The sequence below is a fragment of the Myodes glareolus genome, chromosome 1 (genome assembly GCF_982192425.1).
Source record: "Myodes glareolus chromosome 1, mMyoGla1.1, whole genome shotgun sequence".
Classification (NCBI taxonomy): domain Eukaryota; kingdom Metazoa; phylum Chordata; class Mammalia; order Rodentia; family Cricetidae; genus Myodes; species Myodes glareolus.
The window spans coordinates 22626662-22642928 of NC_142026.1; the positions used below are offsets into that span (position 1 = coordinate 22626662).

The window sequence follows — 16267 nt, forward strand, 5'->3', positions numbered from 1 at the left end:
TATCACCATGTTCAAAACTTAAGTCCAAAGGAATCAAAGACCTCAACATAAAGGCAACTGCACTGAACCTCATAGATGAAAAAGTGAAAAGTTCACTTGAATACATTGGTACAGGAGACCACTTCCTAAATATAACCCCAGCAGCACAGACACTAAGAGCAACAGTGAATAAATGGGATCTCCTAAAATGGAGAAGCTTCTGTGAAGCATAGGACACAGTCAAAGACAAAATGGTTGCCTACAAAATGGGAGAAGATTTTTACCAACCCCATATCTGACAGAGGTCTGATCTCCAAAATATACAAAGAACTCAAGAAACATGACGTCAAAATAGAAAACAATCTAATAAAAAATGGGGTACAGATCTAAATAGAGAACTCTCAACAGAGGAATCTAGAATGGCTAAAAGACACGTAAGGAAAAGGTCAACATCCTTAGTCATCAGAGAAATGCAAATCAAAACAACTCTGAGATTCCATCTTACACCTGTCAGAATGGCCAAGATCAAAAACACCGATGACAACTTACGCTGGAGAGGTTGTGGGGAAAAGGGAACACTCCTGCATTGCTGGTGGGAGTGCAAACTTGTACAGTTGCTTTGGAAATGAGTATAACAATTTCTCAGAAAATTAGGAAACAATCTTCCTCAAGACCCAGCAGTACCACTTTTGGATATATACTGAAAGGATGCTCAATCATACCACAAAGACATGTTCTCAACTATGTTTATAGCTGCACTATTTCATATAGGCAGAACCTGGAAACAACCTAATTCAACCGAAGAATGCATAAAGAAAATTTGGTACATTTACACAATGGAATGCTATACAGCGGTAGAAAATAATGACATCTTGAAATTTGCAGGCAAATGGATGGATCTAGAAAAAAACATGTTGATTGAGGTAACCCAGACACAGAAAGACAAATATAATATGTACTCCCTCATATATAGCTTTTAGACATAAAGCCAAGAAAAACCAGCCTATAATCCACAACCCCAGAGAACCTAGACAACAGAGAAGACCCTAAGAGAGACATACATGGATCTAATCTACATGGGAAATAGAAAAAGACAAGATCTTCTGAGTAAATTGGGAGCATGGGGATCATAGGAGAGGGTTCAATGGGAGGGGAAAGCAAGAAAGGGAGGGGAGTGAAGAAAAATGTATAGCGCAATAAAGACAATAAAAGAGAAAAAAAACAAACAACAAAAAATGAAAAAAAAAATGTCCTGAGTCTGGGTATTATTTCTCACTCTTGTTTTAAACAGTGTAAGTATGAAACTCTAAGGACACAGTAAATGTGAGTGTGCACAAACAAAAAGTTATGGCAGCTTCATAGTTAACAGTTTAGTTTGTGCTCAGTGTGTTTTATTCCTTGGTGAATGTGTTTTTATATCTCATCTGTAGCTCTTTCCCGGAGGTGTAAGCTTGCCCTGTTCTCTAGTTGGCTGTGTTATGGAGAATATTGTTAATCTTGAATGAAAATGATACAAGAAACATTTGATGCTCTTAGGTCACCCTCCCTTCAGGGTTTGTTGCTTTACCTTTCCCTGTCCGGCAGTCTATCCGAAACTGTGAACAACCCCTTCATCGGACCAGCACAGATTCTTCCTACCTTTGCCTTGCTATTGCTTCTTCTTTAGTGTGCTGCTGTAATTGGATAGCCATGGACCTTTCTTCTTTTAAGTGTTTACAATAGAGGATGACAGGCATAGCTATACAACAGAAAACACCCTGGAATGCTTATTTAAGAATGAAAATGTCCAACCTCCTTTCTATTTTCTATTCACCTGGTAGATCTGAGTCAGGGCCTATGGATCTGCATTTTAACACTGACAATTTTAAAATAAGATCTTTCTTTGAAAATTACATAGGTTTTATAAATACTGTTATTATAAACAGGACTGGGAGAGAGTCTGTTGATTGAAAGCTCAGGTGTTGGGGGTGTTCTAAGAATTTCCGACCCTTGAGCGATAACGCTTTGAGTTTCTTTTCTCTTCATAATCAGCTGTGGTGGTTCTGAGTCTATAACATATGTTGGGGATTTGCTTGTGCTCATGTGCCAGTGACTTGCTACTACAGAACAAATCAACTAGTATCTATCACAGAACAAATCAGCTGGTAACGATGAGCTATCAATACAGCAAGAGTTGTAAGCAGTATCAGGATTTTTTTCTTTTTTTTTTTTTGGCCATTAACCAAAATAGATTGTCTAGGTTGTTGTGACCTCATCTGCGAAGTGACCCAGTAGTGTTTCCAGATAGTTCACAATACAGTTCTGCACACTCAGGACACTTAAGTCCCAGTGCTACATGCTAAACGCTGGATACACACTTGCCCTTTACAGACAACACCATCATTCCCATTCCTTGGCCAGTAAGTCCAGTCCATGAATCTTGAGGTTTTGTGTATCTTATTGGATAGTTTGGCAGAGTTTTTCCCTGGGAAGATCACTGACATGGATCTTGTTGTGCCCATCTCCTGGGAATCTACTCCTCATTTCACACATCTTTTTCTGCAAAGATGCTTAGCGGCTCTGTGCTCTGATGTGGATCCTTGGGAACTGGTGACCTATTTCTAGGTAACTGGAAACTGACTGTCTTTGTCTTCTCCCTACAAGGAACAAATTAAGAGGGGGGGGAAAAAGAAGACATTTTAGTGAACCTTAATATGTATCATTTTCTGTTTTTCCAGTCATAGAATACTGTCCACAGAGCTAAAAGTTCATTTTAACGTATCATAATACTTACTTTCTTAGTTGCCTAGTAATAATGTAAAAATGCTTATTGGAACTGGCTGTTTAATTAAGCCCTGTGTAGAGTGTTGATAAAAATGTAAAGACATCAGTTGGATATCACGCTGTTTTAGACAGAGTCTCACAACTCCATAGTTTAAATATGTCAGTCATATTTAACTATGAAAGAACATATTAAACACAGATCAGTCTACTTCTTTTGACTCTGAGATCACAAAATGTCGGTTGTGTGTTAATCCCAAAGGGACAAGGGAGAAGAGTTGCAGTTGGTGTCATTTGAGGGACTAGATCCTTCCACTTGTCTCTCTTCTCCTTTTATCCCTATAGTTTTATACAGGTTTCTGACCTTCCCCAGGAGAAACTGCTCTTAAGACTCAGTCTAAAGAGCAGGGTTTGAAATGATTGCTCTTCCTTCACTGCTGTCCTCGTTTGTGGTAGATAAGGGTGTAGCTGCACAAAATGGCATTTCACGGCCTGCATCTCAGAACACATCTGCACCTTCCCCTGGGAAGAAGGTGGACCAGGGTTTCCATGTGTTAGGATCAATAAAATAGAAACAACCGCTGCCAGTTAATGACCCACTCGTTCAACTATTTCCCTGTGCTCCACAAACACTGTGAGGTAACTGCTATAATGACTCCCATTGCACCAAAGAATAGATTGTGGCAAATGACACTTTAATAACTCTTTCCAAGAACATGCTATTTGAAAGCGATGAGGCTAGGATTTTAGCCATCTCATTCCAACGGCTGCCCTTCCTAACCTCACTGATGTGGAAAAGTACAGATTACTTTTATTGGAATAGATCTATTTTTTCCAGTCAACAAATTTTAGCAAAATATTATTACAATTATTTAATGTTTGTGTTGATGTCTGAGTGCACACACACACACACACACACACACACACACACACACACACATATATATATATATGCATGTGTGTGCCGTGGGACACATGTGGAAGTCAGAGTACAACTTGTGGGACTCTGTACCCTCTTTCAGCCTTGTGGGTTCTGGGGATGGAACTTGGATCATCAAGTTTGGCAGTAAGTACCTTTACCCTTTGAGATAAGTCTCTGGACCTCCAATCAGTAAAGTCGATAAAACAGCATCTTTATTTTTGCTTTCCATTGTCTACCTGGGCCCATTTCCTTAATTTTTTTAACATCCTGAAATTATTTGTCCTTGAAACCCAAGAAGAAAAAAATGGGTTTCTATGTCAAAGTCAAAGTCAAATGTAAACCTTAACTTTGGTTTCGGAAAGCTTGGGTTCTTAGACACGTTGGTAGAAGCACTGTTCTGAAAAAGGAATACTTTCACAGTATAATAATGGAAAATATCACAAGCAAATTAGGCTTAATGTCTGATATGATTCAAAAATCCAGCTGCAGAAAAATTGGTCCTCTATCTTTGTAAAATTCTGAAAGTTGCTAGGAGGTAAGTGAACTTTCTAAATCAGAAGAATAATGACATGCCATCTTACTAGTTAATTCCCAAGTACATAAGAGACAGAATGAAAGAGGACTATAATAAAAGATATTAATTCCGATTAAGTGATTCTCTGTCAATAGCATATTTTTGTGCCAATCCAGATGTTGATTTTAAGCCAACATGGACTTTTCTTCTTTTAATGCATCCCCACATTTGGCTCAATATTTCAAATTTAACTAACTTCTAAATTCTGGATTCTGTTCTACAGAGTTTATTAGCTGGCAGCTTCAAAGCTGAAAACCATTTTGGTTCAGAAAGACAATACTTTGTAAACATTGGCTAGTTCCCCAAACTGTCATAAAAAAAAACAATAGAAATTGAAATGGGAAACCTAATAGTACTGTAATTCTCAATCCTATGGGTTCTCTTAAGTTCAAAAATTAAAGATTCTAACAGTCACTATACAATTTCAAAATATATAGATGCAAGATAGCCATCAAAATCTAAAGAGTAGCTATTTGGTAATAAGATAATGAAGAATTTTCCTTTTGTATACTCCAAAGTATAAAATATACTTTGCACATTATAAACATATTTTATTTAGAAATTTTGCAAGTATATTTCATAATGCACAAGTTGTATCCTTTTACCTTTTTTATGCAGTGAACAACAGTCAACCAGTTTTGAAAAAGCACCGAATGATAAATGTATGTATATATCCGTATGTTTGTATACACTACATATGAGTATATGCTATAAGTTTATTTGCATCATTAAAAGAAAATAGGTCATCTCTATCTTTCCTTCTTCCTCTTCCCCGAAGATACATGGTCACAGGAACTCAACTGTTGAGTGTGTACTTCCTGTTTCTATATCCTATGTCTGACTTGTCATGGCCACAGGAACTCAACTGTTAAGTGTGTACTTCCTGTTTCTATACCTTATGTCTAGCTAGTTAACAGACTCTCCTATCTCCAACTGTGAAATGCATCTAGAAACCACATCTACTGTGACGATTTTTGGCCCCAAAATAATCACCCTTTGCTTTATAGCGTTCAGTCTGCTCTTCTTATGTTTGTTGTTCTCGTCAGCCTTTTCACAATAGGGCTTCCTACATAACCACTTAAAAATAAAAAGAACAGATTAAACAAGAGAGTCTTTGGCCATGCTAAGCTTCTTCCTTGTGGCTTGCTCACCTGGTTACCTCTCCTTTAATACACCAGTTTTGATCTCCCTAACTGGAGCTTTTACATTGAGCTATTCTCAACACCTGGGGAGTTCTCTCTTAGATACTTTGGGTTCATTCCCTTTCTCCCTTCTCTGGTTTTGTCTACAGTATCAAGCGTTTTAACAGTGGTCATTTTTTTTTATAAACCTTCACTTCTTTTCATTGCCTTATTTTCCTTTGTAGTTGTTAACATAATATATACTTTATGTATTTTATTCGTTGATTAAGGAACACACCCCAAAGGTATTTTTGACGGTTGCTCCCTGCTGTGCAGCAGGGCCCAGAATCCTGCCCTGAAGGTGATACCCCAGGATATATTTGTTGAGTGACGGGTGGGTGTGTAGTAAGAGTAAAGAACCATAGGCAGAAAGGGCCAAAACCAACATTGGCCCTTTATCCCTCATGATGACATTTATCCCTAAGGAGGATGGGGGAGACACAAAAAAAACCTTACCTGTGCTAGACTCTTATAGATAAATACATGGGCGTTTATAAAATCGCTGAGAATCTGTATCTTTAAAAATTTCAAGACAATTTTCAAAACTAGGCTTCCAATAATTAAGGGGACAAGACAGTATTGCATAGCATTTCCCCAAAGACCTTCCATGATGGATCCTGTTGGCTCTCCATCCCCACATTTTCCCATTCCTGCAGTTTTCCCCCAAGTTGTGGTATCTCCATGTTTGTGTCTTTTGTAGTTCTATGGGGTATAACTTCCCCCTTTTCTTTAACTAAATGCAACCATCTTTATGACTTATGGTAACTCTTGTTTCTCTAGTGGAACTTTGTACAAGTGACACACAATTTTCGTTCTGTCTTTTGAAATCAAAGTGCCTTGGCCTCTGCATCCCACACCCAGTGGGAAGTCTCTGTTCTTTGCAATACTTAGAAGAATTCGTGCAGGCCTGTGGTTATTTCTTGATTTGATTTCCTGCCACCAGTAAATGATGACTCATGTATTCTTTCAGCAATACAATCCCGTCCCCCTTCTCCACTGTGATAAGCCAGTCATGAAACCCGCACTCCCTTTTCTTTATTTTCCTCCTTGACTCATACAAGACAGATGTATGGAGACCTTGCCAGAGTCAGAACTTTACTGGGGGCAGGACGGAGGAGTGGGGGGAACAGTCATGCTTCTGCATGGCAGGCTTTGTAGTAGACATTCTTGCTGTAAGGAGATCCTTGACCCTATCCCAAGCCTATCTGTCAATTGTTTCAGCTTCCTCTACTTTTCAGGCTAGCTTCTATTATTTACTTTTTGTAGTTAAGATTCAAATAAATGACAACTTCAGGGAGAAAGAGACATTTTGGTTCGCAGTTATTAGAGGGTTCAAGTCCATAGGTTCTTGTCAAGCGTTGATGGGCAGATCGTCTTTACTGTGAGTTAAAGGGAAATTCCGCTCCCTCAAATTCTAGGGCCTATACCCCTCTACCAAAAGAGCTATTTCCTTATCACTGTCAGAAGGGACAAATGGCTACCTGTGCCTATTAGCATACCAAAGTACATGCTGGCCTCCAGGCTTTCTTAGTACCACAAGTACCTGTGGTTCCACCTTGCCCCTATCCTAAATTTATCCCGCTCATAGATTTATTCCCTTATACTATGTCAGCTCTGCACCCTCTTTTTTTTTTTATCTTTTTTCCTTGGTTCTTTCTCTTTTGCCCCTCTCTCTTGGTCATCTCTTTGTCTTTCTCTCCCGCTTCTATCTCTTTCCTTATGGGCCCGTCTAGTCTGCTGGCCATGTTCAGTCTAATACTTTCTCCCCCTGCTCTGGATTCTCCCAGATATCTCCGGCTGTACCCTCCCTCATATCTACAATAAAACCTTTCCGTCAACCATTCCTTGGAGTGGTTGTGCCCTCAGTTTACACACTAACATGGGTAGAGCATCTTGGGGGCAGGGGTGCTTGATAAGGGACAGCTGTTCACATTACAGCAGGCAGACCAAAGAGATCTTAGAGGACGAGACTAGGAACTTACCCCAGTGACTCAGGTCCTCCAGCTAGGTTCTGTCTTTTAGTTTCCACAACCTCCCTCAATAGTGCCACAATCTAGAATACCCAGTGTACAGCAAGTAGGACAGTCGGGAACATTTCATATTGGGATCAGGCTATTCCTTAAATACCATCTAGTGCATTTGGAAAACATTTTCCATTTGAGTTTTATACCTTTGGGACTATCCCTAAACAGTTTATCCCTAGCCCCTTGAAGACATTTGCCTTCATGACAAACTCTCTCTCTGAAAGGAACTGTGTGCTTAGCTCCTAAAGCAGCTATTCTTCACCCCAAGCCATCCTATTGAGTGCTCAGTTTGCCTGTGTGTCTTCTTCACCATCTAATGGCTTAATTGTGCTAAGTCTTGTGTTAGTACGTGGTTCAGAGTATGATTAATGCTTGAAGAAGGAATAAAGTCTAAGTTTTCTGCTTATTGCCAAACATCTGTTAGAAGGTGCCGTCGGACTTCATTAAAATTTGTTCTTTTGATTCCCTAGACGGACATCAATGGGATGGAAATCGTTTGTACTCTGGTTTTGCTTCCCCCAATGGGTACATCCTGACTTGTCTAGTAGGATGCTTGATGAGTCCTCAGTCGTGCCTATAAATTAACCAGGGACACAGTGAGCATTACCTGCAAACAAAGCTGTGATCAGAAGAAGCTCTCTGGCTGGAGCTACTGCTGCTGTAAGCATCTGCGGCCAGCGTCTTTTCTCCGTTGTCTTGATTTCTGGTGGAAGAACGTGATGCTCCAATGATGTTCGGAAGCCTGCTTCTAGCTTTCCAGGGGTCATCCGCTGCACAGGAGTGAACTCCTGGAGAAACAGAGTAGCGTCGGACGATCATGACATTGCCTGTACAGGAAACACAAAATTCAAGCTGTGAAACATTCTTCCCTTAAAGATGCTCACAATCGAAAAGTGATGTTGACCATACCTAGTTGATGTTAAAAATAAGATACCTATTTGCTGATTTGTGTTACAAGTGTTAGTTGATTATAGCCACACACTGGACACTTTTTCAAGAGATGGGGTAGTGAACATCATGAAAGTTTTGCCGGCATAAAGTTCACAGTGTGTAGTTTATGTTGAGAACATGCCATAAGCAGGCAATGCGGGATGTAGTGCAGATGTTGGCAGATTTTAGGACGAGAAAGCTGTTGAAAGCAAAGGATAAAGACACAAGAAAAATGAGATCATTTAATTGTGTGGTCAGGGAAAACCCAAGAGCATCGAATTAGTTCATAGCTGATTATTGTAGATTTTTATGGTTAACTATGGTTGTGAGGAGCTCAAAGGCTCAGAGGCTCCAGAAATGTTAATTGTTCTAATTTGATCATTGCACATAATATATAAACATATATTGATATGTCCTGCTATACCCCATAAATATGTACAATTATTATGTGTTAATAAAGCTGAAAATGTGTTTCCTGAAATATAATTAGCATTTACTAATTATACTGACAGTATTAAGCGTTATATCTGTAAAAACGTATAAAATTCATCATAGTATACTCCATAAGTGTATATAATTAAATAGTAAGTAGAAATTTAAATATAAAATAAACAGAGATTTGAATATAAACAGATTATAAAACAAGTCCTTAAAATTAGAATATCATGGAGCATAACTAGATTGTGGTTCTTGAAGGTTTCTTCACTCTAGACTCCAGAAAAATGGGTTCATCCACTGTTCTTGGACACCTTGATAGTCACAGTAATTCAGCTGGTTGATCCTAACTGGCCTATAGTTGCCTGACTTGACTTTATGTGGTCACCATGAGACAGCTCACTGAGAGATAAGAATAAGACAATATGGAAGAAATCAGAAGGGCTTTATACCGTCAAGTGAGTGTTTCTTCCTGATGGCAGGTGGATGGACTTAGTTCCCAAGGGCTTAAAGTTTAGTTTCTGTCCATCAACATCTTCCAATACATTTCTTCCATGAAGGAAACCAGATCTTCCTTGTTTATGCTAAAACTGAGAATCTTGATTCAAAGAACTCTGTTTTAGGGAGTCTTGATTTCTCTGAGTCCCTCTTAGCTCTGTGGCTTGAGGCTGCTCATTTGACCTTTGCTTAGACGTCAGCTGTCACTTATGAGGGCAGCATGGACCTTGTGGGTTGATTTTCATTTTTCAAGGTCCTTTCTACTTGTCGAATCTTTATGTTGCTTGCTATAACTTTGTTATTGGCTAGCACGGAAATGTAAAGGGAAGCCATGTAACGTGTTTATGTTTCGTGAATGCCAGAACTACAGTAATTTATTTAAATTTACCACCTGTCATTGCAGGAAAAGGACAGAAAGGGTTGTGACATTGCAAAAAGTGGAGACTGACCTGGCTTTGCACAGTTTACAAGATCAGAAGATGTGGTTTTATAGATGAGTTTTGGGCAGATATGTGCAAATTTATCTGAAGAGATTAACTGTAAATGCCATTCAGAAGTTACCTTTGCATCTTTCCAACGACTGTAGTGTACGCCATATGTAACTATGTATAACCAGTTTTGGAAATTGAAACGTTAAAGTTTCTGTTTAAGAGAATTAGGAAGCTATTTCTCCATCCTGAGTCCTAGGAAACTGGACAGGGAAAATTATGCTGATGATAGCAAAGTTGAATTTATTTTATTTGGGTCCTGCATTTAACGTAGAACTGATTACCAAATAAATTCTTAGCTCATCTCCCCGAGTCACAAATTATCCTCTTCTTTCTTATCCACACAAGGGAAGACGTGGAACTGATTACCAAATAAATTCTTTGTTCATCTCCCCGAGTCACAAATTATCCTCTTCTTTCTTATCCACACAAGGGAAGAAATATTCACACAGCATCACAGGACCATTAGTCCAGTTTCAAAGATCACTGCCAAATGCAATTTACTTGCCAGTAAAGGATATGAGCAGATTGAAAAGAATCAGAGCCCTGCAGTGCTGGGAGTTCCCTGAGATGTTTCTTTTATCTTCCCCATTGCCAATTATAACACTCACAACAGCCACGAGGTGAGGTTGCACAGAGCAGGAAGGTCCAGGGGGCATTCTCGGAAAGTGCTGTTAGATTTTTACATCCATCAAAACCCATGCAATGTGCTGATGTTTCTACAAACATCTGTAGCCTCATTATGTGATATACATAGTTCATCAGCCAACAGGTATACCCCAGAACTGTAGCTCCGGTCTTGGCCTCAGGCAAAAAAAGAAGAAGCTAACTATGCTCTCGAAATGTCTCCTTTGATTTTCTCACGGTATCTATTATACATCTGGAAGAACTTGGGGTTTCAAGTGAGTTTTTGCAGGTCCTTCGAGTTAGTTCCTTTCCTGAAGAGAGGCATATACTTCTGTTTGATGGTATTTAGTTATTAGGGGGTAGTTTTGAAAGGTTCTGTTTTTAAATGTGTATTGGGGATGTCACTTTCTTAAATGTTCTATGTTTTATATTCTTATCTGTAAAATAAAGGAATTTTTATGGGGTGCACTCCAAGATTACTATGTAATAGATTTCTAGGGTTCAATTGCAAGTTTGAATTTCAAATAATGTTGCCAACGTATCATTAAAACTTCCAATAAAAACATGTATGCAAGTCAAGCAATAATATTTTCTTGGCAACTGTCACTGAAACATTCACACCGATCTTGCTTGTATTGTCTTATTCAGGTCTCACAGAGCCTATGAGATAAGGTCTGCCACTGTCCTTACAGTTCAGGTGAGGCGAGTGTACATGAGCAGATTCATAGAGCCAAGTATTTTTCTGTTGAAAGAAACCTTGGAACATATCTGTAACTGGGTAACTGATTTTTTGCACAATTTGTGTGTGTGTGTGTGTGTGTGTGTGTGCATGTGTGTGTTTGTGTATATGTGTGTATGTGTGCATTTACTCCTATGTGTGTACATGTACATATGGAGGCCAAAGAATGATCTTAGGTATTGTCCTTCATATGCTGCCAGCTTTTTCTTTTGTTCCTTTCATCTCTCCTCCCCTTCCCTGCCTTCCTATCTCTCTTCTCCCTCCTTCCTTCCCTCCCTCCTTCCTTCCTTCCCTCCCTCCCTCCCTCCCTCTTTCTTTCTTTCTTTCTTTCTTTCTTTCTTTCTTTCTTTCTTTCTTTCTTTCTTTCTCCCTCTCTCTTTTTCTTTCTGTCTGTGTTTCTTTCTTTCTGACAGTAATCTCTCCTGCCCGAACTCACCAAGTTAGCTCAGCTTGATGGACAACGAACCCCACAGTCCCCACCCCTCACGGTCTCTCCAGTGCTGATTTTACAGGGTGTTCCGCCACATGAGGCTTCCTTCCTTCCTTCCTTCCTTCCTTCCTTCCTTCCTTCCTTCCTTCCTTCCTTCCTTCCTTCCTTTCTTTCTTTCTTTCTCTCTTTCTTTCAGATTCTGGGGCTTAAATTCAGGTCCTCAGGCTTAGAAGGCAAACACTTCTCAACTGAACTGTCTCTCAAGCCCTGATACTTAAAAAATTTGTGTACTCACTTTTCAAAACAGTGAGTTTCATTATGAGACTCTAATAACTTCATATGTGTTGAATTCAATTTGTTCCATACCCTCACTTTTCCCCCGCACAGATACCATTCCTTTTTCTAAACAGCCTTTCTTCTGTTCTCATGTCACCTGAATTTTTAAAGGTCTAGACTCCATATATTATACAAACCACTTTGTATCTACTTTCCTGACTCTGGCTTATTTCACTTAAACTGATGATCTCTCGTTCCAGCCATTTCCTGAAAACGACAGAATTTTTTCATTTTTATTATACAAAAGTCAAATTGTTTCTATGGTAGATGATATGATGCTATTATTAAAAGACTGTATATATTTCACTGGAAAAGTTAGACCTGATAAAAACCTTTTAGCTGGGGAGCAGGATATAATCAGGGATTTGATGTGAGGGGACTGTTGTGTTAGCCTTCCTACGAAGGTCTGAACAACTGTCTATTCACTCCAGATAGGGACCGGGAACCAAAACCAAACCCCCCAAAACACAATCTCATCAAAGTCCATCTTGTGGAACCAAAGAGCTTACTGGGATTACATAGAGGAGCATGACTGACCGACGGCGGCCAGATGATTGAAAAGCCCACTTCAGCATGGGGGTTGACTCATGAAAGCGGCAACCAATAGCTGTTAGCATGACTAGTGGACAGCTTGACCGGTGGGGCAGTTCTCTTTTCATAACCCCAGCTGTCAACTGACACAAAGCTAGACATATGAGGGAAGAGAGATCTCAGGGAGTAAAGGCTTCCATCAGATTGGCTGTGAGCATTTTCTTGATTGTTGATTGATATGGAAGGCTGTGAGCCACAGCGGATAGTACCATCCCTAGACAGGTGGGCCTGCCCTGTGTAGGAGAGGTATCTGAGAAACCCAGGGGGAGCAAGTAGGTAAGCAGCATTTCTCCATATTCTCTTCTTTAATTCTTGCCTCCAGGTTCCTGTTTGAGTTCCTGTCCTGACTTCCCTTAAATGATAGACAGTAATATGGAAGTGTAAATAAACCCTTTCCTCTCCAAGTTGTTTTAGACAATGGATTTATCAAAGCAACAGAGCGCAAATTAAGACATTCCTCCTCTCCCGGAAGTCCTTACTGTTTATGTAACCTTGCAGAGAGAGGACTCTTGAGGCTCTCCTAAGTTTCATGAACTTCCTGAGACTTATGGCTTGTTTACTTCCTGAGTCTTAATGAACCTGGCATGAAATGCACCTAGTTGAAATTTTCTGATTATTAGTGGGTCTCCTTTTAGGAGGTTAGTAATTTCTATGACATTGCCGTACAGAAGATACCAAGATCAGCAATCTGAGATGATCTCCCCAACACTGAACAACGTTACAAGGCTGGGATTCCAACCCAGATATTGTGATGCTCAAACCCATGTTCTTCCCAGTTCAGTCACTTATTCTTGCAGAAGTATATAATGTAAAAGACAAATGTAATTTAAAATTATTTCTTTTACTTTTTAAGGTTATAATTGCATAATTTCTCCCTTACCCTTCCTCACTCCAACTCTTCTCATATGCCCCTCCTTACTAATATATGAAATTTATGGTCTCATTTTTCATTAATGGTTGTTATATTAATTTCATTAATTGTTGTTACAAATACATTGTACACACACATATTTCTTTTTTCCATTTTTTTTTTGTTTTTTGAGACAGTGTTTCTTTGTGCAGCTTTGGTGCCTGTCCTTGTGCCTCTTGTAGACCAGGCTGACCTTGAATTCATAGCTATCCACCTGCCTCTGCCTCACAAGTGCTGGGATTAAAGGGGTGCACCCCCACCACCCAGTTAAATATATATATTTCTTAATGCATAACTATAAACTTCTCAGTTTATATAGTGTCACTTGTATGCATGTGTTCAGGGCTGAGCATTTGGTGAAGAATATAATTCAAAGATAACCCACTAGACTTTCAAGCATATCATTACATTACTTTTTTTGTGCTTTGCTGGGACGATTAGAACAAGTTCTTAAGCTTTTTTTTCTGAAATGTATTTCAGCTAGTCCTCAAAATTGATAGTTAGGTTTCCACTGAAAGTTATATTTCTATGTTGAAGAAGTGTGATTCCAACTGTGTGTCTCGGTTTTACGAGTGTTCTACCACTTTCCATACTTAATAATATTCACATCCTGAGAGTACAAAGGGTAGTTCTTGGAAATATGCAGTACTTATCTCAGGATAAGGTGCTAAGATATGAAGATTCTAGTTGCTTTGTTATTTGGATGAGAAATATAGAAAAGAGACTGAAGGCAATACTATCTACCTTCAGAGTAAGTCAGTGGCTTTTGATGGTAAGCGAGGGAAGTATCTACCAGCCAGCATTTGGCAACTGTGGAAGACTTATTTATTGTGGCTGTTTGAGACAGATTCTCACTCAGCCTCACCTTGAACTCGCTCCTGTAGCCCTAGGCTAGCTGCAAACTCACGATTCTCCTGCTTCAGCATCTCACGTACTGGGGTTATTGACGGATGCCACTGTGCCCGGCTGGAGACACTTGATGGTTGTAACTGGGTTGGGTAGGTGGGTGCTACAGCAACTGGTTGTTAGGGAGCATGGAAATTCTGAGCATCTTCTAACATCCAGACTGACCTTGACAATGAAGAATTAGGTCAATACAGAAGGTCAACACTAACGGGAATTAGCAGCCCTGAAGCAAGGATGTATTACAAATACCCATATCTTTTCTACCTGTTTTCCAATAAGGGAGTCTAATATTATAGGTTCCTCTTTTATAGTTTTCTTAGGTCATCAGTAGACAGAGTTTCTCAGCTCCAGATAGGAATGTATTTGCAGCTCTGAAATGCTTTCCCTCGTCACTGGAAAGAGACATCTCTAATAAGATCACGCAGCAGATGTGACATGCTCCATTGTCAAACTCTTCCCAGCCTCTAATTGGTATTGCCTGGAACCTTTGATGGATGATATTAAGAGCTATGAGTAGTTAATTACGGATATTATTTTTGATTTGAATACGTTGTTGAAGGTGAGCCCTGACAACTGAAATGTAAGATGTGTTTCTTACTACTAATTCCAACATTTTAAGTAATTATGGAATTAAGCCTCTCCTGTGAAAAATGAGATATTTGACTTTTAATCTTGCATATTGAGGTGTTTAATATATACATATAATCTATCTATCTGTCATCTATCTATGTATGTATCTATGTATGTATCTGTCTATCTATCTGTCTATCTGTCTATCTATCTATCTATCTATCTATCTATCTATCTATCTATCTATCTATCACCTGTCTATCTACAGATTGAATTGTGTATAATGTGTCTCACAGTGTAGAAAGAGGAGAAGGGATAGTGCCTGTCATATGTTGCATACATCCGGGTACTACTAACCATTCTGCATGGTCGCCATCAGCACAGAGGTATGCACCACAGTACTTCCAGGTGGAGAAGATTCAAGAGGTCTAATATGGAGCCAGAGTCAAGTAACCAATTGGTTAACTGAGTAACCAATCATCGAGAATCACATATGTCTGATCCATAAGCTAACCCACTTAAAAAGCTATTCCATGGCTGTTCAGTGACTGATAAACGATCATGCCTATCAACATGCACCTTCATTGTCCTACATTTGCAGAATTGATATACTTAAACTCATGGTGGAAGAAAACTTCTGAATGTGACTGATGTTTTACACATCTGTTCTTAGCTTTCCTGGTACACTCAGAGTCATCTTATTGTTATGGAAATATAGGACCTGGAGAACCTAAAGGGAATTTTGACTAGGGATTCAAAGTTCATCTACTAGCAGGAGGAGGCTGAAACCCATCACTGCAAGTGCCAAACGATGAATTTGTTGTAGCAACCCAACAAATCAGTCATTTGGGAGATATTTGAAAACATAAGCATAGCCCAGAAGAGCCACACATGTTCGGTACCTTGTTCCTGCACAGCCGCTGGAGAATCAGTGGGAACACTATGAGGAAGGGCCCCTGGCGCTTGCTGGTACTCTGCTTCTTCCCTTTCATCTCCGGATTCCTTTTCTGAGCCAGAAGCCGTCTGACTAACTGAAGTCAGCTTCACACGGAGGGCATGATTCTCTTCCTCTAGTCTGTTGATTTCTGCCCTCATTTCTTGGATAACCTGCATGAGGTGGATGCTAGCTTCCATGGCCTCTTCCCACAGACTGACTTTTTCTCATGAGCCAGATGCATAATCTACTCAGTGGGAGAGGGTCATCCTGCCCGTAAACAATATATGCCACTTGAACAATGGATCTCACGCACCCCCCGTGCCATCTTTCATCACCAGGGTAGACTGTCCAGGGAGGTAAAGGATCTTCATGACTTATTTATCCAGGGTTTTGTTTTCCAGAGCACTACTTTTCTATCTTTCATTTCATA

At 39.6% G+C, this 16267-nt stretch overlaps 1 protein-coding gene across 1 annotated transcript; it reads right to left on the bottom strand.

Moving 5' to 3' along the window:
* Positions 1–2503: 2503 nt before the first annotated feature.
* On the bottom strand, positions 2504–16034 carry Ccdc195 (coiled-coil domain containing 195). Its single transcript, XM_048459357.3, has 3 exons — positions 15803–16034; positions 8048–8267; positions 2504–2615 (listed from the first exon to the last, which is right to left on the bottom strand). Exons 1-3 carry the CDS (start codon positions 16032–16034, stop codon positions 2504–2506), a joined length of 564 nt encoding a protein of 187 aa, XP_048315314.3.
* Positions 16035–16267: the final 233 nt, after the last annotated feature.

What these genes read in the sequence shown, in the direction of transcription:
- Ccdc195 (XM_048459357.3), bottom strand. Translation starts at nt 16,034, where the DNA reads ATGGAAGCTAGCATCCACCTCATGCAGGTTATCCAAGAAATGAGGGCA. An exon ending in AGCGGCTGTGCAGGAACAAG is followed by an intron (nt 8,268 to 15,802) that starts GTACCGAACATG and finishes TTTCCTGTACAG; the next exon opens with GCAATGTCATGATCGTCCGA. An exon ending in GATCACAGCTTTGTTTGCAG is followed by an intron (nt 2,616 to 8,047) that starts GTAATGCTCACT and finishes TGTTCCTTGTAG; the next exon opens with GGAGAAGACAAAGACAGTCA.